This window comes from Pristis pectinata, chromosome 12, assembly GCF_009764475.1.
Source record: "Pristis pectinata isolate sPriPec2 chromosome 12, sPriPec2.1.pri, whole genome shotgun sequence".
NCBI lineage: Eukaryota > Metazoa > Chordata > Chondrichthyes > Rhinopristiformes > Pristidae > Pristis > Pristis pectinata.
The window spans coordinates 2362153-2388688 of record NC_067416.1 but is presented as its reverse complement, the minus strand read 5'-3'; the positions used below and the strand labels follow the sequence as shown (position 1 = coordinate 2388688).

Genomic DNA, 26536 nt, shown 5'->3' with positions numbered 1-26536 from the left:
GTCCCTTCCATCGATGCTAAGACGGTATAAGGTAGAACTTGGGTTGTAGAAATTTTTATAACCTGAAGAATCTGCTGACTCATGGATTTTCCTTTAGTTGAAGTTTATTTTCCCTTGCATCTGAAGCTGACTTTTTTTATCTTAATCACAAAATTTGTTTGACTTGGGGAATGGACTAGTTCCACATTTGTCATGCTCATCCAACTGCAGCCTGATGTTCCCTCAACAATCCGCTAGCTGTAGGCCATCAGCTTACTAGTTTATATGGCTGTTTACTGGCAAAGCCCACGTTACTAGAATTCTGAATGATAAGTAATCCAGTTAAGTAACTAATCTATCTGATATAGCAGTAACATGCTGAGGGAATGCTTGGGGAAAATTAATACTAAGTTTTTTTTGTTAGCTCACCTTTATGTCAGACTACTGTCCTTGGCCAAACTGCAGTCATGCAAATTGTTTGGGGTTCCTGTTTGTTACTGCTGGGGGTTCTCACTCCTTTTACTGTGACTGTTGTCAACACTATAGAGTTGTATGGACTTTAAAAACATAAGTAACAGGAGCATGAGTAGACCATTCACCCCCTTCAAACCTGCTTCCTATTCAACAAGACCATCTTTCAGCCAATTTGACCAGATCTAGACTCGTTAGGGGAAATATCACTACAGTTTCTACCCTATCAAACCCTCTAAAACACTCAGTGTTTAGACATCTTGGGCAAATTACCAGAAAGGCATCGCCCATTCCTGTGTAAGAGGTGGTGTTCAACTGAGGGAATATTTAAAAATACTTTGATTTTATGGATGATGGAAAGGAATGTTGCTCTAATGTATTAGCGATGTGCTGCTCTTGCTATGTTGCAGTTTGGTGGGTGGACTTCTGACACTGAGCCCAGATTACTGCTTCGTGTTGGAAGATGAGGGCAGTATATGTGGTTATGCCCTTGGAACCGTGGATGTGAAACCATATGCCAGAAAGTGTAAAGTTTCCTGGATACCTGCTATGCGGGAGAAGTACGTTAAACCAGAAGCTAATAAGGAACTCTCAGAAGAACAGGTACTTTCTCATAATTAGGTTGACTTGCTGTAAATTTATTTCTTAAAGAGAAGAAATTGCTGAACAAGACACTGGGCTCTTGCAGAGTCATGGATGCAGCATGGAAATGGGCCCCTCAGCCCACCTCGTCTGCACCAACCACCCATTTGCACTAATCTTATATTAATCCTGTTTTCTTCCCACATCCTTGTCAACTCCCTCCAAGATTCTGCCACTCACCTACACACTAGGGGACAATTTGCAGTGGATGATTAACCTACCAGCCCTTGTGTCTTTGGGATGTGGCAGGAAACTGGAGGAAACCCACACAGTCCCTGGAAAACTTGCAAATTCTACGCAGACAGAACACGATGTCAGGGTTGAACACAGGTCTCTGGCAGTTTGAAGCTGTGCCACAGCACTGCTCTTAAAAATTGTAAATTTGAGTCTGCCTCATGGCAGGTCTGGAGAATGCAGTGTCTATATCTGAGAATTTTCAAAAGGAGCTCACCATTTACTTCTATTGTAGACAATCTGGTAGGTCTGTCGGCCAGCCCGGGGGACTTGAAGCAGTAGGTTGTCCATAGATTGCCAGAACTACTTTCAAATATAGTGCAAACAAACTAGCTATTTCTTTGACTAAGATCTTGAGGCATGCCTTCCTCAATAAGACCAAACAAGTGCAATAGCATTAACATACAACACAGATTTTGTTACTAAAGTAGAACTCTTGCAATTTTTGCCACCTTTTTCCCAGTTTATAAACCTACTATTATCTGTGCTCTCGCATCCCCTTTTCCTTTACCCAGAGTCCTGTAGTTTTTGCTCCCTTGTATCATCCAGTTTGTTACTGGAGGCCATGTTTGCACATGCCGCTTCACTCCATGTCAGTACTACATGTGTGACAGTGCACCTCCTGGCAACCATATTCTTTCAGCTCATCTAGCCCCCTCTTTGCAATTTTAAACCTATCAAAATCCTCTTAACCTCCTCTTCCAAGAAGAATGATCCCAGGTTCTCCACTTTATCTAGATAACTGAAGTTGTTCAGCCTGGGGGCTGTGCCACAAAACATTTTCTGCACCCTCTGAAAGCCCTTCTCAGTAATGCTATGGTTCACTGCCTGGTTTTGGATACTGTACTCCAGCTGTGACCAAATCAATGTTGCATTAACTTGTCTGTCACCTTTTGAAGATTTGTGCACTTGTACAGCAGACCTTTGTGACTTTGAACCCCCTTTAGAATTTTTTTTATATTGACTTTCCTCAATTTTCCAACCAAAATACATCACTTAGTGCTGTTAAAGTTCATCATTTATTGCTGCCATTCCACCAGATTGTTCAGGCCTTATTGCCTGCCTTGTAGTTTACTTTCCATGTATTGTAGCCAGAGTGCCTAATTCAGGGACACATCACTGCACACCCTTCCCCAACCTGAAAAGCAGTCATTTACTGTGATTTGGTAAAGAGTTAGATTTCCTCCATGCCACCAACCGCCCCCTTTTGAATTGTGGGCTTCAGTTTTGCTAGTGAGATCATTCGGCACAAGTTGCCTTCTGAAAGTCTTTACTTGCAACAAGCTCGTCCTTGTCAGCACCTTGTTTCCTCACTCAAGATTATTAAGCATGGTTTGCTTTCAGCAAATTTGTGCAGGCTGTCCTTGGATCCAGAGTCCAGATGACCATAAGTGTGTCTGATTATCACCCCTAGCATCTTCTCTATGATTGTTATTAAACTGATTAGCCTGGGACTGTTTCCAACCCTCTGGTACTATCCTCATGTTCGAAGCTTGGAAGATGAAGCCTAGCACCCCTTCAATTTGACTTTCTCCTTCAGCCTGAGATCCCATCCAGCTCTGTTGCCTTTTCTAATTTCAAAACAGCTGTTCTTTCTACTGTTTCCCCTTTGCATTCTTTCAATCTCAATCTTGTATTATGATAATTAGAGCCTGATTATTACTATACATTTCCAATTCCAATTGGCTCGCCCATAGAAGAGAGGGTGGTGGTAGATGGAGCATATTCTGCCTGGAGGTCGGTGACCAGTGGTGTTCCGCAGGAATCTGTTCTGGGACCCTGCTCTTTGTGATTTTTATAAATTACTTGGATGAGGATGTGGAAGGGTGGCTTAGTAAGTTTGCTGATAAAGGTTGGTGGTGTTGTGGATGGTGTAGAAGGTTGCTGTAGATTACAACAGGATATTGATAATGCAGAGCTGGGCTGAGAAGTGGCAGATGGAGTTCAACCTGGGTAAGTGTGAAGTGATGCACTTTGGAAATTGAATTTGAAGGCAGAATACAAGGTTAATGGCAGGACTCTTAGCAGGGTGGAGGAACAGATGGATCTTGGGGTTCACGTCCATAGATCCCTCAAGGTTGCTGCACAGGTTGATAGGGTTGTTAAGAAGGCGTATGGAGTGTTGGCCTTCATTAGACGGGGGATTGAGTTCAAGAGCTGCGAGGTGATGTTGCAGCTCTATGGAACTCTGGTTAGACCACACTTGGAGTATTGTGTTCAGTTCTGGTCGCCTCATTATAGGAAGGATGTGGAAGCTTTAGAGAGGGTGCAGAGGAGATTTACCAGGATGTTGCCTGGATTGGAGAGCATGTCTTATGAGAATAGTTTGAGTGAGCTAGGGCTCTTTGGAGAGGAGGAAGATGAGAGGTGACTTGATAGAGGTGTATAAGATAAGAGGCATAGATCGAGTGGACAGTCAGAGTTTTTCCCAGGGTGACAATGGCTAACACGAGGGGACATAATTTTAAGGTGATTGGAGGAAGGTATAAAGGGGATGTCAGGGGTAAGTTTTTTATACAGTGGTGGGTGTGTGGAATGCACTGCCAGCAGAGGTTGTGGGGGGCAGATGCATTAGGGGCATTTAAGAGACTCTTAGACTCGTGAATGATAGAAAAATAGAAAAATTTTGTTACCATAAAATGGGAGGGAAGGGTTGGATCTTAGAGCAGGATAAAATGTTGGCACAACGTTGTGGGCTGAAGGGCCTGTACTGTGCTGTAGTGTTCTATGTTCTAATTTCCCTGCAGATTTCATCTCCTCTGGCAAGTGAGCTGTAGAATACACCCAGAGGTGTAAGGGATCCCCTTTTTCTTGGCTCTAGCCATATAGATCGTGTCCTTGACATTGCCCTCTCCCTGAGGGTATCCTCTTCCCTCAGCATTTCAAAATTTTGCTTTACCTTCAGGTTTCTTTTACAGATACTTACTTACTTTATAAGGCTCAAATTCAAGCAAAGCCCAAGTGCAGTTGTTAGGTGAAAAGACCACTTTACAATGATGAAGGCTTTGCAACAACTCTGCTGGTGTTGAGTAAACAGCCATGTTCATTGACTTGATCTTTGTGGCAGAAAACTTAGTCAAGTGTCTGTCTTTGGTACTGTTGGCAGTTTATCTTCCTCTTGACATTCACCACCTTTTCCAGTTAATGTTTTGTTACCATAAATCAGGTTACTTCTGTTCAGCATGCATGCTTTGGTACTTCAGTGGATGCAGCTTGTGTTTGTTTGGCCACTCTTGGTGCCTTTCGGTGTCTTCTAGTACTCAAATCCATGTTGTGCACTTGACATTAGCCAATGCAGAGTTGATGTTTGAGGGGACAGTGTCCAATTCTCATTGAGTTGTGTTATAGAATCTTTACCATTGCTCAGATTCTTGATGTCTTGCTGAACACAGCTGTTACTGGTCTTTGCTTCCCACACAGAAAATGATGCTGAGCTTCCATGAAGAGCAGCAAGGCTTGCCAGAAAACTTCCTCGCCACCTTTCCCTCCTTAATTAAGGTGGACGTGCACTCGAAAGTGACGGATCCTAGTGTTGCTAAAAGTATGATGGGCTGTTTGCTTTCTTCCTTAAAAGCCAATGGTAAGGACCTCTTTCCTTCACTCTAGATGTTTTGCCTATATCTGCAAGTAAGTGGTGCATTGATCACATGGAGTAAACCTTTAGTGATATTCATTTTGTCTCCTGGGCCATGCAGCTATATTGCTTAGTTGGTGTAATTAAATGATCACAAATAGAATGTTGAATATAGAAACCTGTATGATGTCCTTCTGTAGTGGGTCACTATCTGTAGCTGGACCAAAGACCAAACTTCATTAATAAACAATTCTTGACACAAGTAGCTGAAATTAATGGATTTTAGTTAAGTTAGCTTCTGCTATCCTTGTAACCTTTAATTTTTATTATCATGTGGAACATGTTTAGCTGAGGTGCTTAAGCATGCACTTGGGTTTTGTAGTGTTTTTAGTAACTCAGTGCTGTATAGCTTCCTGTTTCATGATCTAGTGGCCCTATTTTGTTTCTTGTCTGCTGGAAATGGCAGGTTTTTAGATAATGTTGATTTACTCAGCTTTTAGTTGTCTGGCTTTTATATAAACATTAAATGACAGAATTGCAACCTCTGGTGTGTACGCTTTTAAAACCCGAGGTGAATTACTGTGCAAATGTCAATATTGTTAGGTAAAACTGACATCCAAGGCCAATTGCAGAGAAAATGATATTGATTCTTTCCTGCAACAAAATCTGACTGACCATTGTCATTGTTTAGCTCAAAGCTGACATTTCAGGGTTTGCCGCCTCCTGCAAAGAATGTGCCCTTGTGGCTGTGGGCACATTCCTTGCTGAAGGAGGCCAACTCTGAAATGTCAGCCCAGGAGTCCATGAATCAATGGGTCTTGTATGTTCCAAATGTGCATGGGGAAGAGAACTTGGTGTTTTCCCTTCTATCAAAGATAGACACGAGGGTGAATCTGGATTTCAGTATGACATTTCTTTCGCACACAACATATCAAACACCAAGGCACTTTTCATGACCCATTATTCACTTAAAAAGTCTGACGTCAAGCTGCCCAAGGTGTTGAGACAGAACTGTAGTCACAGAAATGTGGGTTATTTAATTGAGCTCCTGAGGACAGCAGGTATGGGGAGTGGCTTGCTCCTGCTTCTGTATGTTGGGGATGCCAGTTTCCACTGTCAGAGCTAAACTACTGTTTCCCTCCTATTTAGGGTCTCGAGGAGCATTCTGTGAAGTAAAACCCAACGACAGACGGGGTTTGGAGTTCTACAGCAAACTGGGCTTCCTGGAGTTGGCCAAGATGGAGGGATTCCCAAAAGAAATGTTGGTGCTGGGAAGGAATTTGTAATGGGCAGCCTCTTCACAGTAGTGTAATTAAAGGATGTGTATAATTAAATGTATCTAAATTTAGCCTTAAGCTGAATAATCTGTGTTTAATAATATTTTGTATTTTATCTTTTTAATTTGCAATACACAAGGTGAACTCCAGATGGAACTTTGTGAAGTGGGTGAACCTCCACTGATGCAATAACAAAGAATTATCTGCTCCCCTTTTCCTCCTGGCACTTCATCTCCCCCCCCACCCCACCCCCCTCATGACCCTCATGCAAATATTGGGCAACTGACAAGTTTCTCACGTAGAATCAGGGGACCTGGTGGCAGAGTAGGAGGTGACTCAATCCACTGTGTCCGTGTCAGTGAAAAAGAGTTGTTTAAACTATCACTGCCTGATGCAGTCCTGGATCTTGGTGAGGGATTGCTGTTAAACCAGCCATTTTGTTATCACAATGTGGCTTTGTTTATAACTGACCACCTACAGGAGTATTTGGAGTCCTTGACCCCTGGAGCCAGTTCATTTTCACTAAATGAGATTTTAGGGCTTCCACTGGTGATTTAAGAGTTTGCTTTCTGCAGATCATGTGCATCTGTGAAAACTAACGACCTTTTGATACCTCTCTTTGAAGGCACTTTATATCTAGTGATTCTCCATCTGAATGGTTCATGGAATTGCTCTCTGGAGAAAGGAACAAACTGTAGATGTTGGAAATGAGTGCAACAGTGCTGGAATGCGTACTGGGTCTGTCAACATCTGTAAAGAAAGATGGGCTAATAATTTGGGTGCATCACAACCTAATTAAATGTATATGAAACTGAGTGTGATGGGAGAGCTCCTTGTCTGTACACCAGCCACCTGAACTGGGTTTACTTGCATTTACTGAAGCAAACCATCCCAAGCTGCTGCTCAGTAGTCCTTTACACAATGTACTGTCTATCCCATTAGTTCTGTATATGAGAGGTGATGCCTCGTAAACTCAGCAGTGGGACAACTCGTAGCCTGGGGTTGTGGTCATTGGTGCCAGCTACTGGCCATGGTGAGTGGGTTTTCCCCAACATCTGCAGCTGCCCATTGATTTGAGGGGAGCCCACTGACAGACCAGTCGAAAAGCACTAATTTTGAACTATACGTTATTGCAGTTCAGTAAAACACGTATGGACTAGCAGATGCATGTAGAATTAGTTGCTGAAATGGCAAATTCATCTTAAAACAAAAAGAAACAACCAATGTACTTTGTCTAAGTGTTACAGTTCACCCTCTGAGGCCAGAGATGCGGGCTAAGTTCATACATTGACATGGTAAGAACCAGCTCCAGGAATGCATTGCTCAGTATGTTGTGGCAAAGCAGCTCCTAACTCCACCACACTTTAAACTGGAATGAGTGCAGGAAAGATTTGCTAGATGCTGCCAGGACTCAAGGGACTCGGTTGTTGGGAGAGGTTGGACAGGCAGGTGCAATAACTTTTAAAAGTCAATTGGACAGGTACATGGATAGGAAAAATTTAGAAAGATATGGCCCAAATGCAGGAAAATGGGACTTGCTTGGATGGGTATAGTGGTTGGCATGGACTAGTTGGGCTGAAGGGCCTATTTCTGTGCTGTATGACTGACTCTCACTATGCATGCCCCAAATGGAGTCTTAGATTGCAGGCCATGTCTTGCTGTCCATTATATACAGAGCACAAAATGATCATTGAACATCCCTGAGAGAGCTGGGCAGGGATATGGTCTGGTGCCTGAGTATTGTTTTGTATTTTGAATCTGGTTTAAAATTTCCCCCCTGAGATGTTGGGGGTGTCGATGCAGTAGCTGTTCGTGTGAGCAGGTAGATGAGTGACAGGTCTTCAGGGCTCTGGTGACTGAACAACCAGGTTGTTCCAATATTTATCCCTCCATCACATCACAAGTACAGATAATCTGTCATATTGCTGTGTGTAAGTTGGCTGCTGTTTCTCCCTACATTACAACAGTGCCTACATATAAACACCTCAGTGGCTGGATAACCTGAGCTTGTCTATATTGAAAGTCTTTATGCACAGTTTGTATCTGAGAGTAAAGTTTCCTTCTCCACCTGCACTAAGCAGACACCAGCTTGGCACTACCTTTGTAGCAACTTTTCATAACTATTCAATTGTATATTTAAAGTTCAGCCTCTACTTGTTTTTTTTAGTTCACTCACTCATGTAATAGCACCCTCCCACATCACTTGGTTTGTGGGGCATCTGGATGATACACTCAGCAGAGGTGAATTTCCACCTGTTTTGAGAATCAGATTTATTATCACTGACATATGGTGACATGGTGGGCCGAAGGGCCTGTTTTGTGCTGTATGGTTCTATGATGTGAAATTTGTTGTTTTGTGGCAGCAGTGCAGTGCAAACACAATCTATAAATTACAAAAATAAATAGTGCAAAAGAAAAAGGAATAATGAGGTAGTGTTCATGGATTGTTCAGAAATCTGATGGTGGAGGGGAAGAAGCTGTTCTTGAACTGTCGAGTGTGGGCCTTCAGGCTCCTGTACCTCCTCGCTGATGGTGGTAACGAGAAAAGGGCATGTGCAGGATGGTGATTTTAACACTCGCATGCAATGAGAGGGCCAAGTTCACCAGAGGTTTTCAGTGGAGTTGCAGATTGAATAGAAAGCTTGAAATTGGCCAGAAGCAGGAAACAGTAAACTGAAGCACAGCTGTCTGAACCTGCTCCACCCTGTCTCAAAATCTCTAAATCATGGGTCTCATGCCCCTTCTCTCTGAATCCACTTCCTGCCCCCAGCTACGCACACCTGTCAGACTTGCCTAGACATATCAAGCAAACAGCAGTTAGTCTGAGCTCTCAGCACAGCTGCTCTTATATCTACCCAGATGGTGCCAATCGAGGAAAGTGGGGGTGTGGTCTGAGGATGTGGTCAATGCTGAGGTATTGCTCTTCTCAGGAGGCTTGGGGCTGTATTTCACACCGAACTCCAGGAACTGCACCAAATTTCCAACTATGTACCCCAGGTCCATCAGTTTTTGTCTGTGGTCTGGTAAAAATGAAACCGCACGTCATCCAGCATTTCTCCCCCACCCCCCCTCAAACTCTCCATGACGCTGTCTGCAAGTTGCAATTACTGACTGGAATCCAGTCCACCGATAGGCTGAAGCTAACAGCTGGAGTACCTCAACTAAATTTGTAAATGGGGAGGAATGTGAAGGGACCAGACTGGATACATTACTGTTAATTGTTCCAGTTATCTTCAGCCAGCCTGAATGTTTGACGTTGAGATGTGATCATGGTGATAATCCACATTACATCTTTAATAATGAGAATATTGCCAGGACTCGAGGGCCTGAGTTATGAGGAGAGGTTGGGCAGGCTAGATCTTTATTCCTTGGAATTTAGGGGACTAAAGGGGGTACAAAATCATGAGGGTCTTGTTCAAACTATGTAGGTCCCAGCTGAAACAAAGCTTGGAATATTGTGTTCAGGCCTGGTCTCCCTAAGGAGATGAATTGCAGTAAAGAAAGAGGTGATTTCACTGAAAAGGTTTGACAGAGTAGATGCAAGGAGGGTTTCTCCTATCCGAGGAGTCTACAACCAAGGTCTCCGAATACAGAGCAAAAAAACAAGTTTTTGGAGGAACTCAGCAGGTCAGCAGAAGACCTTTCAGGGTCTCGACCTGAAAATGTCAACTATCTGTTACCCCCCTTTGTTCTCTGACACACTGAGTTGCTCCAGCATTTCCCTCTCTCCATGACTGCATATTTGTTCCAGATTCCAGCATCTGCAGTCTCATGTTTCTCTGAGAATAAGGAGATGCTGTAGTAGATCTAATAGAGAAGAGAATGCTGGAAATATCCTGTATGCTCTCTCTGTTCATCAGAACTGGCTGCCTACAGGATGAGCTACTCTTCCTTGAGCTCACATTGGGCTTTGTTGGGACAGCGTAAGAGGTCGAAGACGGAGGTCCGAGAGCGAGGTGACGAGTTAAAGTGGTGAGTGACTGGAAGCTCGGGTTACCCTTATGGACTCGGCGTTGGTGCTCTGCACTACGGTCACCCAATCCGCTTTTTGTTTCTCCAATGTATACGAGACCACATTGTGAGAATTGAAGACAGCACACCTGGAAGGAGTGTTTGGGTCCCTGGGTGGTGAGAAGGGAAGCGGTGAAAGGGGCAAGTGTTGTATCACCGGTGGCTGCACATGGAGGTGTTGTGAGAAGGGGAGTGGGTGTTGGTGGTGAACTGGACAGAAGAGCAACTGAAGAGAGGTGGGAGCACTTTGTCATGTGTATTCCCCATTATCAACATTGTGAGGGTCACCGTTGACCTAAAACTAACCGCACCAACCACATAAATACCGTGGCTGCAAGAGCAGGTCAGGGGCTGGGTATTCAGCACGGAGTGACTCATCTACTGACACCTCAAAGTCTTTGCATTGTCTCCAAGTTACAAACTAGGAGCATGACTGAATATTCTCCACATGCCTGGATGAATGAAGTTCTAGCACTTCAACATCATCCAGGATAAAACAGCCCAATTGATCAGCGCCCCATTCACCGCCCTGAACATTCACTCCCTCCACCACGGTGAACGGTAGCTGCCGTGCGCACCATTTACATAATACACTGTTAATACTTGCCCGGGTTACTCTCTCAGCACCTCCCAAACCCGTGACCTCTACCACCGAGAAGAAGTAGGCCAGCAGGGACATGCGAACACCGCCACATGCAGGTTCCCCTCCAAGTCGCACACCACCCGACTTGGACATCTCCGTTCCTCCTTCATCACTGGGTCCATGGTGGAACTCTCTCTGGGAGCACCTTCGTCAGAAGGGCTACAGCGACCAGGGTAGATTGCGTGGTAACTTTCCATGATGAAGATCAGCTATTTACATGTGGCAAGGACCTGGGATATTTGTCAATAACTGGAATCATCGATCTCCAGATTGTTGCCCCGAGTTCCGCTTTTCTCGGTTCGAGAACCAGCTGCTATTCTCTCGTCTCGATTATTTTGTTCCTCTTGTAGAACATGGTCTGCTGGCTCACTGGTGATGTTCATGGGTCGGTGTGGAGGTCATGGGTTCACATCCCACAGGAGCTGGCACTAAATCCACACTGCAGCTGCTCCTGTGACACCTCAATGCCAACAGTCATGAACGTGGGCCTGGGGTTGCATCGAACATTTGAGGAGCAGTTCTGGTAATGTAGCCAATAATAATGTCTTATTAAATCAAATAAACGATCATTTATCTTGTTGGGTTGGGTTGGATTGGAGGAGCGTTGCAATGTTTTCCTGCAGGACGATGATGTAATTCTCTTTACAATATTTTTATTGAATCCATGAAAAAATAGAGTACATGCATCAAGAAAGAGAAAAAAATACTACGGAATACGTTGTATTAAATCATACTTAGACTACAATTCTCTAAATTAATAATCATATATAGAAGTCAATAAAGGGAAAAAAATTGAAATATTTTATTAAAAAAATCTACTCCCACTACCAAAACCTGAAGCTGTTAGATGGAAAAAAAAACAAGGAAAACCCTTTAAAAACGTAACCGTGTCAGCCAATATCTGCATTTTAGTCCCCAAACCAGAGATTTTGAAAATACTTTAAAAAAAAGTCCCCACAGGGTTTGAAAGTCTAGGTTAGATTCAAAAACTGAACAGCAAATCTTCTCTAGATTCAAGTATGACATAACATCTGGTAACCATTGAGCATGAATAGGCCAAGTAACTTCCATTTAAGCAACACAGCTCTCCTGACTATAAGAGAAACAAAAGCCAGAATGTGTAAATCAGAAGCCTTCAAAGTTATATCTTTGTCTCCAACGATCCCAAATAGTGCAGTCAAAGGATTAAGTTTAAAATTTATTTTGAAAAGTACAGAAAAAGTATGAAAGACTCTGTCCAATATTTTTTTAAAGACTCTGACACATTCAAAACATGTGAATTAAGGAAGCCACTCTGTTATTGCATTTATCACAGTCAGGAGATATATCAGAATAAAAACGGGATAATTTATCTTTAGACAAGTGAGCTCTATGGACCACTTTAAATTGAAGGACAGAGTGACGAGCACATAATGACGAGGTATTAACCAACTTGAAAATTTCATTCCAAGTTTCCTCAGAAATTGACATCTGCAAATCTTGTTCCCAAGTGTTTTAAATTTTATCCAGTGGCACCTTACTCATTCCTAGTAATCTGTCATAAATATTAAATATTGAGCCATCCTGAAAAGGTTCCAAATTAAAAATTACATCTAATAAATTCTTATCAGGACTCAAAGGAGAAGAATGTAATTGAGATTGAAGAAAATTTCTAATTTCACAGCCTAATTGAGTGGCTGTAACCCAGGGCTGTTACTGTAGGCGGCTTGTGAGAGAGTATGGCTACAGGGAGAGGTGCCAAGAGCCACCATAGCTTTGATGGGCCTCATTACTTGGGAATATTGTATTCAGTTCTGGTCGCCTCATTATAGGAAGGATGTGGAAGCTTTAGAGAGGCTGCAGAGGAGATCTACCAGGATGCTGCCTGGATTGGAGAGCATGTTTTATGAGGAAAGGTTGAGTGAGCTAGGGCTGTTCCAACACATCTGTTGAATAGGGAAGAATTATTTCTGTCCACAAGGTGGGGACAAATCACCAGTTTTAGATTTGACTGGAGTATGGTAACCTGCCACTCACATGCCCAGAGACTGGGGAACCCACAGAGTTGAACCTATTGCAGCCATCCCTACAACATGATTGAGAATAACAGAATTTGTTACACCTGAGCACTTGAAAGTTAATTTGACTTTCTCCCAGGGCGACAATAGCTAACACGAGGGGACATAATTTTAAGGGGGATGTCAGGGGTAAGTTTTTTTTAAACGCAGAGAGTGGTGGGTGTGTGGAACGCACTGCCGGCAGAGGTTGTGGGGCAGATACATTAGGGACATTTAAGAGACTCTTAGATAGACACATGAATGATAGTAAAATGGAGGGCTGTGTGGGAGGGAAGGGTTAGATAGATCTTAGAGCAGGATAAAATGTCGGCACAACATTGTGGGCCGAAGGGCCTGTACTGTACTGTGCTATGTTCTATACAGAGGCACCACAGCAAGACCAGACAACTTCTCCAAAATGACATAAATCAACCCAAAAGGTGGTGAATTGTAGGAACTCTCTACCCGCGAGGACAGTGGATCTGAGTCGATGACCGAGGTCAAGAGATCTCTGGATATGAGTGGAATTGAGGCTTGGTAAGGCAGCTGCTCTGCCCAGGACAACAAGAAACTGCAGAGAGTTGTGGACACAGCCCAGCACATCATGGAAACCAGCCTCCCCTCCATGGACTCTGTCTTTACCTCTCGCTGTCTTGGTGAAGCAGCCAGCATAATCAAAGACTCCACGCACCCGGGTCATTCTCTCTTCTCTCCTCTTGCATTGGGTAGAAGATACAGGAGCCTGAGGGCACGTACCACCAGACTTAAGGACAGCTTCTACCCCACTGTGATAAGACTATTGAACAGTTCCCTTATACAATGAGATGGACGATGACCTCACGATTTACCTTGTTGTGACCTTGCACCTTATTGCACTGCACTTTCTCTGTAGCTGTGACACTTTACTCTGTACTGTTATTGTTTTTACCTGTACTACATCAACGCACTCTGTACTGACTCAATGTAACTGCACTGTGTAATGAATTGACCTGTACGATTGGTGTGCAAGACAGGTTTTTTCACTGTACCTCGGTACAAGTGACAATAATAAACCAATTCCAATACATCTTCCCAATCCTGACATATTCACCTGGCTTTCCCTAAATACACCTACCTGCAATCTCCCTACATATCCGCTCCTCAATTCCCACTGACTGTTGGGAAGGCCTGTAGTACAATTCCATCAAAGTGATCAGACCCCTTCCCATTTCTGAGTTGCACCCATACAGCCTCACTGGATGAATCCTCAGGAATATCCTCCCCAACCACCCTTATCAAAACTGCACCTCCCCCTCCTCTCTCACCTCCACCTCCATCACGTCTGCAGCATCTGCACCCTGGACCACTGAGCTACCAGTCCTGCCCACCATGTATTAGCTGTAACACCCCAGTCCTATGTGCTGATCCCACCTGCCTCACCTGTCAGGCTTCTTGCATTGAAATAAAGCAGTTTGGTCTATCAGACCCTCCCTGCTCCCGGTCCTACCCACTTTAACATACAAATTGCACCTCTCTACTTTTGTCTGTTTATAAAGAAACGGCCACATTGTTTGCTCAGACGGTGCAGCTGTGGTACGGACAGGGTGGGTGAGCTGCTGACTGCCACAGTCACCACCATCTCTGAGCAGCTCTGGAGCTCTGTCACACATGGTGTCCCTTGTGGGGGGGGATCAGGGTCCCTGCCCCACCCTAGTGTGTGTGGCAACACTGAACTTCACCAGTCCCTCTCCTGCGGCTCCCTGTAAACCAGCCCCAGGTGCTCGAAGATGGCCCGCTCACTGGGGGTGGGGAGGACGAGCCCGCGGTTGACTTTGTTCCACCCCTCCCGCAGCACCTGGCAGTTGAGCGAGTGCTCCGACAGGCTCATGTTTTTGGTCTTGGCCAGCGCACGCATGGACCGGTTAAAGTGCGCCGAGCCGGTGAAGTACATCAGGGTGCAGGCGAACTCCGCGTACGGCACCACGATGATGTCGAGCCTTCGGTAACGGTGCCCAGGACCTGGAAGGCGGCAAACACCCAGATACTTCACCTGGTTCCTGTTCTCCTCCTGGCTGACCAGGTCATCGGTGACAAATCCTTCAACAGAAAACACAGTGGTTAGTAAACCCAGCAAAACATTCTGTGCTCTTCAAAGGCAGAGTTGTCAGGAATGTTACATTTCCGTACAGTCTGAACACAAGGACAGCACGAGTTAGACACAGAGCGAAGGTCCCTCCACACCGTTCCATCACACACTCCCGGGGTCGGACACAGAGTGAAGCTCCCTCCGCACCGTCCCATCACACACTCCCGGGGTCGGACACAGAGTGAAGCTCCCTCCACACTGTTCCATCACACACTCCCGGGATCAGACACAGGGTGAAACTCCCTCTACACCGTCCCATCACACACACCCGGGGTCAGACACAGAGTGAAGCTCCCTCCACACCGTTCCATCACACACTCCCGGGATCAGACACAGGGTGAAACTCCCTCTACACCGTCCCATCACACACTCCCGGGATCAGACACAGAGTGAAGCTCCCTCCACACTGTCCCATCACACACACCCGGGATCAGACACAGGGTGAAACTCCCTCCACACCGTCCCGTCACACAATCCAGGACATGGACAGCACAGGTGTGGAGGATACTTTTCTCCAGGATGTATTTCAGTCCCACATGCTGTAATTATAGAAGTTGTAGAGCTCAACAGGTTTCGGCAGACATCCAGTGACAAGTTGCACCCACCCCCTTACTAGTTGCCGCCGGACTCGGGAACGGCTGATGCGCTGGTACACCGGAGTGTGAGGGAGGAAAGCAGGAACTGCGGTTCCCCAGTGCCCTTCACACCTCTGGACAGGCCGATCCCAGGAGAGATGTTGGAACTGTGGCAGCCCAGTCCCTCACACCACACTCCCACCAACAGCTGGCATCGTCTGACTGTGGTGTTGAGTGAAGGATAACTAGCAGCCTGAAACCAGAGGCAGAACGTTTGTGTCCAGCTCCCTCTCCCCCAGGACTTTTTATACCCACCCTGGTTTAACCACTTACCCCAGACACAATTCAACATCCCTCAGTACTGCCCTGGAGTACACAGATCTGTGGGGCTTGAACCCTCCACTGCTGGCTCAGAGTCAGACTGTGCTCTGGTGATACCAGCAGAACTCAGCAGGTCAGGTGGCTTCTGCAAAAGGGTCTTGGACCTGTAACTTTCCTCCACAGATGCTGCCTGACGTGTTTGCAGCAGTTTCTGGTTTCTGTCTTGGGTTTCCAGCACTGGCTGTATTTTGGTTTCCGATCTCCTGCCCAGGGGTGTTACCTCAGCACCCCGGAGGCCTCTCCGCTGAACCACGTCCCTGCACCAGTCACTGTTACATATCATGCTCACCTCTGCCCCTCAGACCGTCGAGGACTTTGCTGAAGACCCCTCTGTGTGACTTTCCGTCGGGGTGCGTGATGAGGACGTCCACGTCGCCACAGGTGGGCTTTCCACGGCGGAAGGAACCGCAGGCCAGGCTGATCAGGCCGGGGTTAATGGAGTGAGCCATGTCACACACCTGGACAACACAGAACGATATCCTCCGTCCCTGCTCCAACAAGCCCTCTCCCCTCCACACTGCTCTTCCAGTCCCTGTTCTACAAAATTCCCTCCCTTGCTCATTCCCTGCCCTGGCCATCAAGAGGTAATGTTGCAGCTATATAGGACCCTGGTCAGACCCCACTTGGAGTATTGTACTCAGTTCTGGTTGCCTCACTACAGGAAGGATGTGGAAGCCATAGAGAGGGTGCAGAGGAGATTTACAAGGATGCTGCCTGGAATGCGGAGCATGCCTCATGAAAGCAGGTTGAGGGAGCTCGGCCTTTTCTCCTTGGAGCGGTGGATGATGAGGGGGAACCTGATAGAGGTGTATAAGATGATGAGAGGCATTGATCGTGTGGATAGTCAGGGCCTTTTTCCCAGGGCTGAAATGGTGGCCACAAGAGGACACAGGTTTAAGGTGCTGGGGAATAGGTACAGAGGAGATGTCAGGGGTAAGATTTTTACTCAGAGAGTGGTGAGTGTGTGGAATGGGCTGCCGGCAACGGTGGTGGAGGCGGATACGATAGGGTCTTTTAAGAGACTTTTGGATAGGTACACGGAGCTGAGAAAAATAGAGGGCTCTGGGTAAGCCTAGTCATTTCTAAGGTAGGGACATGTTCAGCACAGCTTTGTGGGCCGAAGGGCCTGTATGTGCTGTAGGCTTTCTACGTCTCTCACATCCTTCCTCCCTGCTGCAGTGATCTTTGTCACCTCCTTTGCCTCAGTGAGTAGCAGGGTTTTAGTGTTACAGCTGGACGTGGCTGACAGAACCCTGACAATCTCCCCAATCCATGCGACAAGCAGACAGTATAACCCTGTTAATCCCTTTCTCAGCTCCCCCAGGCATCAGTGGGGTTGCAGATGCTGCTAGAGTAATCCCATCAGAGGGCTTAGCTCTCCTCAGATTGACAATTGCTGGGCCTCCTTACACACAAATTCTGGGTGAGGGACTGCGGGCCAATCCCCTAACCTGGTGCATGTGAAGCAGGAGCCACTCCCACACACACCCACGCCTGCCAGAGCAACGTTCTCTGGTTCAGGGCTCCGTGCTGGAAGGTGGCAGCTTTGGGCTGCTTGCTGCTTTTGTGACAATCGTGTGTGGTCAGACACGTTCCTTCAGTCTGGTGCAGGAGGAGAAAGCCTCCAATCCCAATCCACCATCCCTTTGCCTCCACAGATGCTGCCTGACCAGCAGTTTGTCTTCTGCTTGAGAAAACCTTCAGCCTTTGCTCATCTCCATCACACTGTGTCTCTCTCGGAGTCAGGAAGACAGCTTCCCTTGTGCTGCCACTGCGACTCCCTTCAATAGCCTCTGCCAGCACTGAGACCTCCACCACTTCATGAGGGATAATCAGGACACACATCAGGGCAGGTGATCGAGGTTTGGTCAAATGGAGCTAGAGGTGAGAAGGCTGAGGAGGGAGTTGCAGAGTTTAGGTGCCAGGCAGCTGAAGCTCAGAGATGGAGGATCGGAATGCTTTGAGGGTTTCTGGAGCTGAAGATGGTGAGAAGATGGGGATGAGCAATCCCTCTGCAGTACTTTAAAAACAAGGACAATGATGTTAAAACTGAGGCATTGTTTAACTGAGCCAAAGTCAGCCAGCAGTCCCCAGGGCTGCAAGGTGAATGGGAGCTGGCACCACTGCCAGGTAAAGGTAGCAATGTTTTTGATTAGAAGCTCATGGAAGGTAGGCGACAGCTGGGAGGACATTGAAGTAGTCTTCCGATAAAGTGATGGCTGAGGGGTTCATCAGCAGAAGCAACCTTGCAGATGGTGGTCGATGCTTCAGTCTCCCCAGTATCTCGTGGGAGGAAATTTCTGCTCACCCACTGCTGGGTACGACCCACCCATCGCTGGGTACAAAGCACCCATCGCTGGGTATGGCCCACCCATCGCAGGGTATGACCCACCCATCGCTGGGTATCAGACACGCAGTCTGACAATTTAGACGGAGGATCAGGTGAGATCGGGAGCATCGTGAGAAGCCGGCCGGAGGACACCATGGAGGGACAGAGTGAGGACGGGGCCAAGGACCCTGGAGGGAACAGTGGAGGGCAACAACGGGAGAAAAGGATGGCAGTCCCACCAAGCTGGAGGGTGGAGTGGTCCATCATCTCAGGGACGCTGAGCAGGACGTGACATACACACTCATTAAGGATTCACTTATGGTTCTACAAGAGCAGTTTCAGTACAGCGACAGAATCAGAGATGGAGCTGGGAGGACGTCCCAGCGCAGTATGGAGGCAGTGTTGTACTGGGTGCTGCCTTCCACACGAGATGATACGCCGAGGCCTCTCCTGCCCTGTCAGGTCAAGATAAAAGATCCACATAGGGAGGATGGGACAGTGGAGGGGCCTATCATAGATCCCATTTGTTGGGAGGGGATGTGTGGATAAATATTTCAGGGGGCAGGCACAGGGACAACATGCGTTTCGGGGAGCAGGTACATGGACGACATGCGTTTCAGGGGGCAGGTACATGGACGACATGCGTTTCAGGGGGCAGGTACATGGACGACATGCGTTTCCGGGGCAGGCACAGGGACGACGGGTGTTTCGGGAGCAGGCACAGGTACAGGGACGACGGGTGTTTCGGGGGGCAGGCACAGGGACGACAGGTGTTTCGGGGGGCAGGCACAGGGACGACAGGCCAAATGGGGAATGGGCAGAGTGGAAATGCCTCTTTGGTAGCAGTACAACAATGGCTCTAACTTTACCGTGTGTCCCAGCTGGTGCCACACTCACACCCCGCCTGCCTCACTCGCACCCCCGCCTGCCCTACTCGCACCCCCGCCTGCCCTACTCGCATGCTTGTAAGCAGAGGACTTACAGTTCTCTCAATCTCAGCAGCCTCTTCTCTGGGCATACGATCCAGGAAATCGTGGTAATGTTTGAGGCCAATAATCTGCTGCCTGTTGGGATTGGCTTTTGTCTTAATGTCCTCTAATGTCCTGAATCCCTGGAAAACACATCAGATACTCAGCTGCTGAATGACCTGTGCAGGTGAAGACAGCGTGTGAAGAGAACATGGAACTGCAGAAGGGGTTTTAATTTCCAGAAAAACTTTGGTGATTACCAACCTGGTGTGGGGTGTGGAAGCCCAAATAGGTTGTGGTTTCAAAGTAACGGGTCAGCGTTCAGGTCACAGACCAGAAGAAATCTCTTCATCCGGAGGGTGCTGAACCTCTGGAGTGATCAACCCCGAGGGCTGGGGAGGGTCAGTCAATGATTACATTCAAGACAGATTTCTATAGGTTTTTAGATATCAAGGGGATCAAAGCACGTGGTGTTAGTGCAGGAAAGGGGCTGAGGTGAAGGATTTGCCACCATTTTACTGAATGGCAGAGCAGGTAAGAGGGTAATTGGTAAGTCATTGGTAAATCGGTTTATTATTATCACATGTAGAGTGAAAAGCTTTGTTTTGCATGCCATCCATACAGGTCATTACATTACAACAGTGCATCGAGGTAGTACAAGGGAAAACAATAACAGAATGTAGAATAAAGTGTGACAGTTACAGAGAAAGTGCAGTGCAGGCAGGCAATAAGGTGCAAGGCCATGACGAGGTAGATTGTGAGGTCAAGAGTCCATCTTATCGTACTAGGGGACCATTCAAAACTTCCCATGTCCTTTCAAAGAAATCATTCAGGTCTGATGTCAACAACTGGGATTAAGGATTATTTGAAGGGATGAGTGTGGATGGGTCAGGTCAATGAGCTGACATCTCCCCACTTTTTTGTTTTAAACAACGCCTCGTTGGCACCTTCTGCAACTTCAGGAAGTACCACAGTCAGTGAAGTACAGAATCCTGTCCCCATTTGTCACTAGCTTTCCCAATTAACCACTTCTGCTTCTCTTTCCACGGATGCTGCCTGACATGCTGAGTGTTTCCAGCATTTGCTGTTTTAATGTACACATTTCAAATTTTTAATTTCATAAACCCCAGTGGTGGTGAGAAATTTTTGCCTTATCAAACCTCAGATTGATGGCTCCATGGCAGGTTCCTGTGGGGTTTCAGGGTAATCTATTTCACAGCAGATCCTGTACCTCAGCTTCACTTTCCTGCACTAACCCCATGGGCTGTGATACTCCTGATATCTAAAAACCTATTGCGTCAGTGCTCAGGTGTTGCCAAAATCCCAGGGTGTCTTTCAGTATAATTCACTGTAAGGTGGAACTGCCTCTCAGTCGAGAAGTTCTGGCAAATCCAGGCACAGGAAGCCATGAAACAGTGACAGTAAATGTACTAACTGTACCCCGAATACCAAAACCTGGTGCCCACCTGCTGGTACCACATCTGGGCAGTCTTCACACCAGCTCCCCAGATGTTGGCAAAAGCCTCCAGCACAGAGATACTCTCGCTGATGTAGTCCAGCTTGCGCAGGTGTCCAGTTTCCAGAATTTCCCAAATCTTCTCAGCCATCCGCTTGCCGATTCCGGGGATCTCACAGGCCTCCTACGGAGAGTGAGGAGGGGGCTGAGTCAGGACTGCACAGGTGGCAGGGTTTTTAAATGAAAAACGAGAAAAAAATGCAAACGCTGAAAATTTGAAATAAAACAGAAAACGTAGGAAACACTCAGCAGGTCAGGCAGTGTCTGTGGGGAGAGAAACAGTGAACGTCCCAGGTCTGAGACCCTCCATCAGAACTGGGAAATAAGGAGTTCTCGATCTGAAACATTAACCGCTTCTCTTTTCATGTTAATTGATTCTCCCTCCACAGACGCTGCCTGACCTGCTGAGTGTTTCCCTTATTTTCTGTTTTTATTTCAGATTTCCAGCATCTGTAGTGTTTTGATTTTCATTTTACAATGAAAGTTTGAATCCCCATCAAGATAGCTCGGAATTTAAATCTAAATATTTAAATCCAATCTGGAAGAAAGAATCAGTGTTGGTAATGGAGTTTACTTTGCCACCAGATTGTCCCAATAGCCCATTTGGTTCACAAGTGACCAATAGGGAGAAAATCTTGGCCAGTGTGGCCTCTATTTAACCTTTGATATACATTAGTGACCCACAGCCAGGCTGCTATTCAAGAAGATTGAGTGACTGGGGGAGATGTCGCTCAGTGAAAGGCCCAATCTATTCCTGTGGTCAGGCCTTATTTTAGCGTGACAGGCAAGTAAAACCCCTGGACTCTGTAATGGGGGCGAGGGATCCTGTGAATGAGTAAATAAAAACAAACCAGGAAGGGGAAAGGGAGAGGCTACTGGCCTGGGTTAGAACTGAGGCAGGTTTACAATCTCTTCTCACTTTTGGAGCTTTGTTCCTTCCCTCATTTAACCTTTCCAGCTGTCCCACCTTCATCACAAACTCACCCCTTCACCCTGGCCTCCCCTTTCACTTTTTCCCTTAAATTCTGACAGGGTCATTGGCCTAAAATGTTATCTGTGTTTCTCCCTCCACAGATGCTGCCTGACCTGCTGAGGTCTGTTATGCTTTTCGTTTTTATCTCAGGTTTCAGGCACCTGAAGGACTTTTCCCCCTTTCCAAATCCTATCATTACCTGTCTGGTCTGGTCAGGATTACATTATCCCCAAACAGAAGCTTCCTTGTATCATCAAGGATCCCCACCATCCGGGCCGTGCCTTCTTATCGCACCTACCATCGGGCAGGAGGTACAGAAGCCTGGAGTCCCACACCACCAAGTTCAGGAACAGCTACTTCCCTTCAACCACTCAGTTCTTGAACCAACCAGCACAGCCCTAATTATTAATTCAATATAGCAACACTATGACCACTTTGCAATACAATGGACTTTTTTTTCTTCTAATTGTGTTCTATCTTGTATAATTTATGTTTTTATTGTGAATGTTGTGTCTCCAATGCTCTGTGCCTGTGATATTGCTGCAAGTTTTTCATTGCCCCTGTGCACACATGGACTTGTGCAGATGACAATAAACTCGACTTTGATTTTGACTTTCTTTTGGGCAAGGGTGCAAGTGTTTTACCTGATAGGAGGCGATTGGTTTATGGTAACTCTTCAGTGCATTGATGGCCTTGCCATATCCTAGCGCTCTCCATTTGTCACCCTGATGCGTGTACGCAGTCTCCAACGTCTTCAGCTTGTCCGTGATGGCCTTGTTGTGGTTCAGCCTCTTGCTCTCCGATGACCGGGCACACACCCACTTGGTACTGACAGCCGGCTCTCGGAGTTCAGGGCCAGCCGCCGGACGTCTGTCCCCGGAGATCAGAGCCTGCAGGTCATGCTGCGAGACACCATCGTCCTCCGAGTCACTGTTGCTATCAGCATTGAAGAACTGGGGAGACATCACAGAGTGTCAGGTCAAACACTTCATCATGACACATTGTGTTGGACCTCAACACTTTCCATTGCTTCAGCTGGTAAATACACAAGAAGGGCTTGCATTTCTATAGCAACCTACAAAACATAAGAGTCTTCCACAGCACTTTACAGTCAGTCATGATTTAAGGTGGATAAATCCCCAAGGTCTAATGAGATGTATTCCGGACTTCTACACAAGCAAGGGAAGAGATTGCTGGACCTTGACAGAGATTTTTAAATCTTCACTCGATGCAGGTGAGGTGCCAGATGACTGGAGGACAGTGAATGTGGCACAGTAAAATTCCAGTAATCCGGCACATATCCGACTTGAGTAATAGCCCAAAAGATGTTGGATATTGGATATTTTTTCTATTAGTATCACAACACACTTTTAATGTCCTTTTTATTTACAAAGATATTAGACAGTATTATAATAAATTTTCCAGTGAACCAAGAAAGTGGGAAGGGAGTGCAGAACCCTGGTAAGCGGGAAGGGAGCAGGGGAAACATTACCTGGTGAATCAAGCTGCCAAAGCATTGGGACTTCTGAATAGTCAGATTGTGGATTTTCAGAGTTTTACTGTACGTTTATTCCGGAAGGGCAATAGGTATAAGCCAGGTAATTACAGGTCAGTAAGTCAATCAATGGGAGCAAATTTATTGAAATAATTCTAAGGTACAGGATTAATCTGCACTTGTAAGGTCAAGGATTAATTAAAGGAAGCAGGGCTTTGTTCTGTCTGACCAATCTGATAGATTTCTCTGAAGAGGTAACAAAACATATTGATGAGGACAGTGTGGTTGATGTAGTCCACATGGACTTTAGTAAGGCCGTTGACAAGGTCCCATGTCAGAAATTGATCCAAAAGATTAGAGCCCGTTGGATTCAAGGCAAGCTGGTAAATTATAAATGGGGATTTGAATGTCAGCACGGATATGATGGGTTGATGGGCCTGTTTCTGTGTGGGATGACTCTGTGACAACACAAATCCCAGTTCCTCATCATATGCAGCAGTTCATGCCTGTATGTAGCAAAACTCTGGACAGCATTCAGCATGCACGACAGAGATGAGAAATTCTTCCTCAAAAGGTCATGAATCTTTGGAATTCTCCACCCACACACTCACCCTGCCCCTAGGCAAGTGACATTCACGATACAAAAGTGGCACCCGAACCATCTCCAGCTGTCTCCAATACTGGAGATGGGAGCTGATCAGAAGCTGGGTGATTCTGTGGCGAGTACCTCAGTTCCCAAAACCACAAAGCCTTTCCATCAACTACAGGGCAATCAGGGAAGGACAATAAATGCTGGCCCAGCCAGCAAAACAAAACTGAAAGGGCAATGAACAGCAGCTTGCATTTACAAAGCAACTTTAACACAGAAAACCTCCCAAGGTGATCCTCGTCATGAAAATAAGTTTTATACTCAGGCACACAAGGAGCTATTAAGAGGGGTGTCCAAGACTTTGGCCACAGCTGTTGGTTTTAAGGAAGAGAGAGTTTATTATTAAGGGAATTGCAGAGTTTAGGGCCAGGCAGCTGAAATGAAGATCTGTAGTGTTGGATTGAAAGCAGTGCATAGAGTGCAGAGGTCCAAGGTTAGTGGGGATGGAGGAGGTTGGAGATGGGGGGTGGTGGGGGTTACCTGGGCTGCAGAGCCTTGAGGTGTTTCCTTGTTTTCTCTGGCCGTAGTGCCTTGCGGGTGCTCAGCTAAAGGTTCCTCTGCCCTTGTACAGTTCAACCTGGCATCTGGAGACAATACAGACTGTGTGTTGACATCAGGATGTGTGTTCCCCTGCTGGTCCTCGTCCCCTGACTTCTGAGCATGGACCTGCTGCTCAGGTGGTAGAGGGTTGTCCGGGGTGAAGATGCTGTAGCCCGTGGTGCTCAAAAGTCTCCGCTCCGAGATGCACGAGCTGAGCCAGGCGGAGCGCAGCACTTGGACATTGGGAGGCAGCACCGAGAGCTTCAGGAGGTGCAGGGCTCGGTCATAATCCATCCCATCTTCTGCAATCACGTGGGTAACAGCTGAGCTGAAGGCAAGGCTGACCTCACCACCATTCTGTGCAATCTGCTTCTGAAAGATTTCCGTCCGCGTCTTCCCAATCCCTGCCTGGATGATATACGCTGTCATTCCATTCAACCACAGCTCTGCAGAAAGGGAAGAAAGGAGGAAAATGCTAAAACCCCGCTGCACCGTGAGACGTGCCAACAATGTCTGCAGTGAGCTGGGATCACCAGTGCTTGACTCTGGCTGCTGTCAGTCTGACTACTCTGTAAGAAGGAGACAAGCCAGTGTAACAAGCGATTAAACAAGGGCCAGTAATTAGAGATCACCATCTCCAAATGACTAGAACAGAAGTTAGAAAATTGCACCCCATCCCTTCTTCCCTCACCCACAGAGAGTTGTTACCATCTGGAACAAGTTACCCAAAAGGATGGTGGAGTCAGATTAGAAACGTGGTACCACTGTATTCACATTTCTGGGCTACTTACTCAGAGGTTGGCACAAATGATCAGGAATTAGTTCAAATCCCACCACAGCAGCTGAGGGATTTAAATAAATCTGGAATAAAGACTTAGCATGATCATGAAACTACTGACTGATATGCAAATCCATCCAGTCCATTAACGTCTTTAGGGAAGAAAATCTGCCTTCTTAACTAAGCCAATGTACGACAACAGTTTGTTGCATGAACCTACTTTTGGAAACACCTAAGCAGCCCTCGGTGGCTTGTTCCCCCTCCACCACTCACCTACTTTGCAACACGTTTTCTCCCTCTCCCAACTCTGGGGAAGGGTCCTGAGACGTTAACTCTGCTTCTCTTCCTGTAGATGCTGCCGGCCCTGCCAAGTGCACCCTGCATTCCCCGTTTTTTATCTTAATACAAGCAAGCCATTCTGTTCAAGAGCAATTCGGGATAGGCAATAGGTGCCAATTTGTCAGTGATGTGCACATCCCATGAGCGATTAAACAAAAAGCAGATTTTGAAAGATTATATACTGGGAGAGATCGCTTTCTTAGAGAGACAGTTTCTTAAAGAAACTGCAGAGAGTTGCGGACACAGCCCAGCGCATCACGGACACCAGTCTCCACTCCTTAGAGTCCAAGGAGTCTTTACCTCTCGTTGTCTTGGTGAAGCAGCCAGCATAATCAAAGACCCCACCCAGCCGGGACATTCTCTCTTCTCTCCTCTTCCATCGGGTAGAAGATACAGGAGTCTGAGGATACATACCACCAGACTAAAGACAGCTTCTACCCCACTGTGATAAGACTATTGAACGGTTCCCTTATACGATGAGATGGACTCTGACCTCATGATCTACCTTGTTGTGACCTTGCACCTTATTGCACTGCACTTTCTCTGTAACTGTGACACTTTACTCTGTACTGTTATTGTTTTTACCTGTACTACATCAATGCACTCTGTACTGACTCAATGTAATTGTACTCTGTAATGAATTGACCTGTACAATCAGTTTGTAAGACAAGCTTTTCACTGTACCTCGGTACAAGTGACAATAATAAACCAATACCAATACTACTACAGGCACAAGAGCCTGAACAGACTCCTTCTCTGCAATTAAGATTATACAAGAATTGACAGGAATCAGGAATATCCTTGTGATCCACCAGCCCCAACACTACTGGCACTGCTGCCTCACAGCTCCAGAGCCCTGTGGTTGATCCTAACCTCGGGTTCCGTGAGGGATTTGCACATTCTCTCAGTGACCACATGGGCTTCCTCTGGGAGCACTGGTTCCCTCACACATCCTAGATGCCCGTTTGCTTAACTGGCTACTGTAGAGTAGGTTAACAGCA

At 46.4% G+C, this 26536-nt stretch overlaps 2 protein-coding genes across 7 annotated transcripts in view; one reads left to right on the top strand and one right to left on the bottom strand.

Annotated features, from left to right (window-relative positions):
- Positions 1-6186, top strand: part of LOC127576867 (protein O-GlcNAcase-like) — a 40751-nt gene extending 34565 nt beyond the window's left edge. The window contains exons 13-15 of the mRNA XM_052027672.1: positions 861-1053; positions 4747-4867; positions 6050-6186. Of these exons, the coding sequence (XP_051883632.1) occupies positions 861-1053; positions 4747-4867; positions 6050-6186 (451 nt within the window). The remainder of the gene's footprint in view (positions 1-860; positions 1054-4746; positions 4868-6049) is intronic.
- Positions 6187-11562: 5376 nt separating this feature from the next.
- The window catches only part of poll (polymerase (DNA directed), lambda), a 17398-nt gene continuing 2424 nt past the window's right edge, over positions 11563-26536 (bottom strand). For 4 of the 6 annotated variants that reach the window (XM_052027043.1, XM_052027045.1, XM_052027042.1 and 1 more), the window contains 6 exons: positions 24359-24864; positions 22379-22687; positions 20712-20885; positions 19260-19388; positions 16238-16406; positions 11565-14943 (listed from right to left, as the gene is read on the bottom strand). In XM_052027043.1, the coding sequence (XP_051883003.1) occupies positions 14582-14943; positions 16238-16406; positions 19260-19388; positions 20712-20885; positions 22379-22687; positions 24359-24864 (1649 nt within the window). In that variant the 3' untranslated portion in view covers positions 11565-14581. Of the gene's footprint in view, positions 14944-16237; positions 16407-19259; positions 19389-20711; positions 20886-22378; positions 22688-24358; positions 24865-25835; positions 25922-26536 lie in introns of those variants that run through there. The other 2 variants (XM_052027046.1, XM_052027047.1) reach the window with 2 other exon arrangements.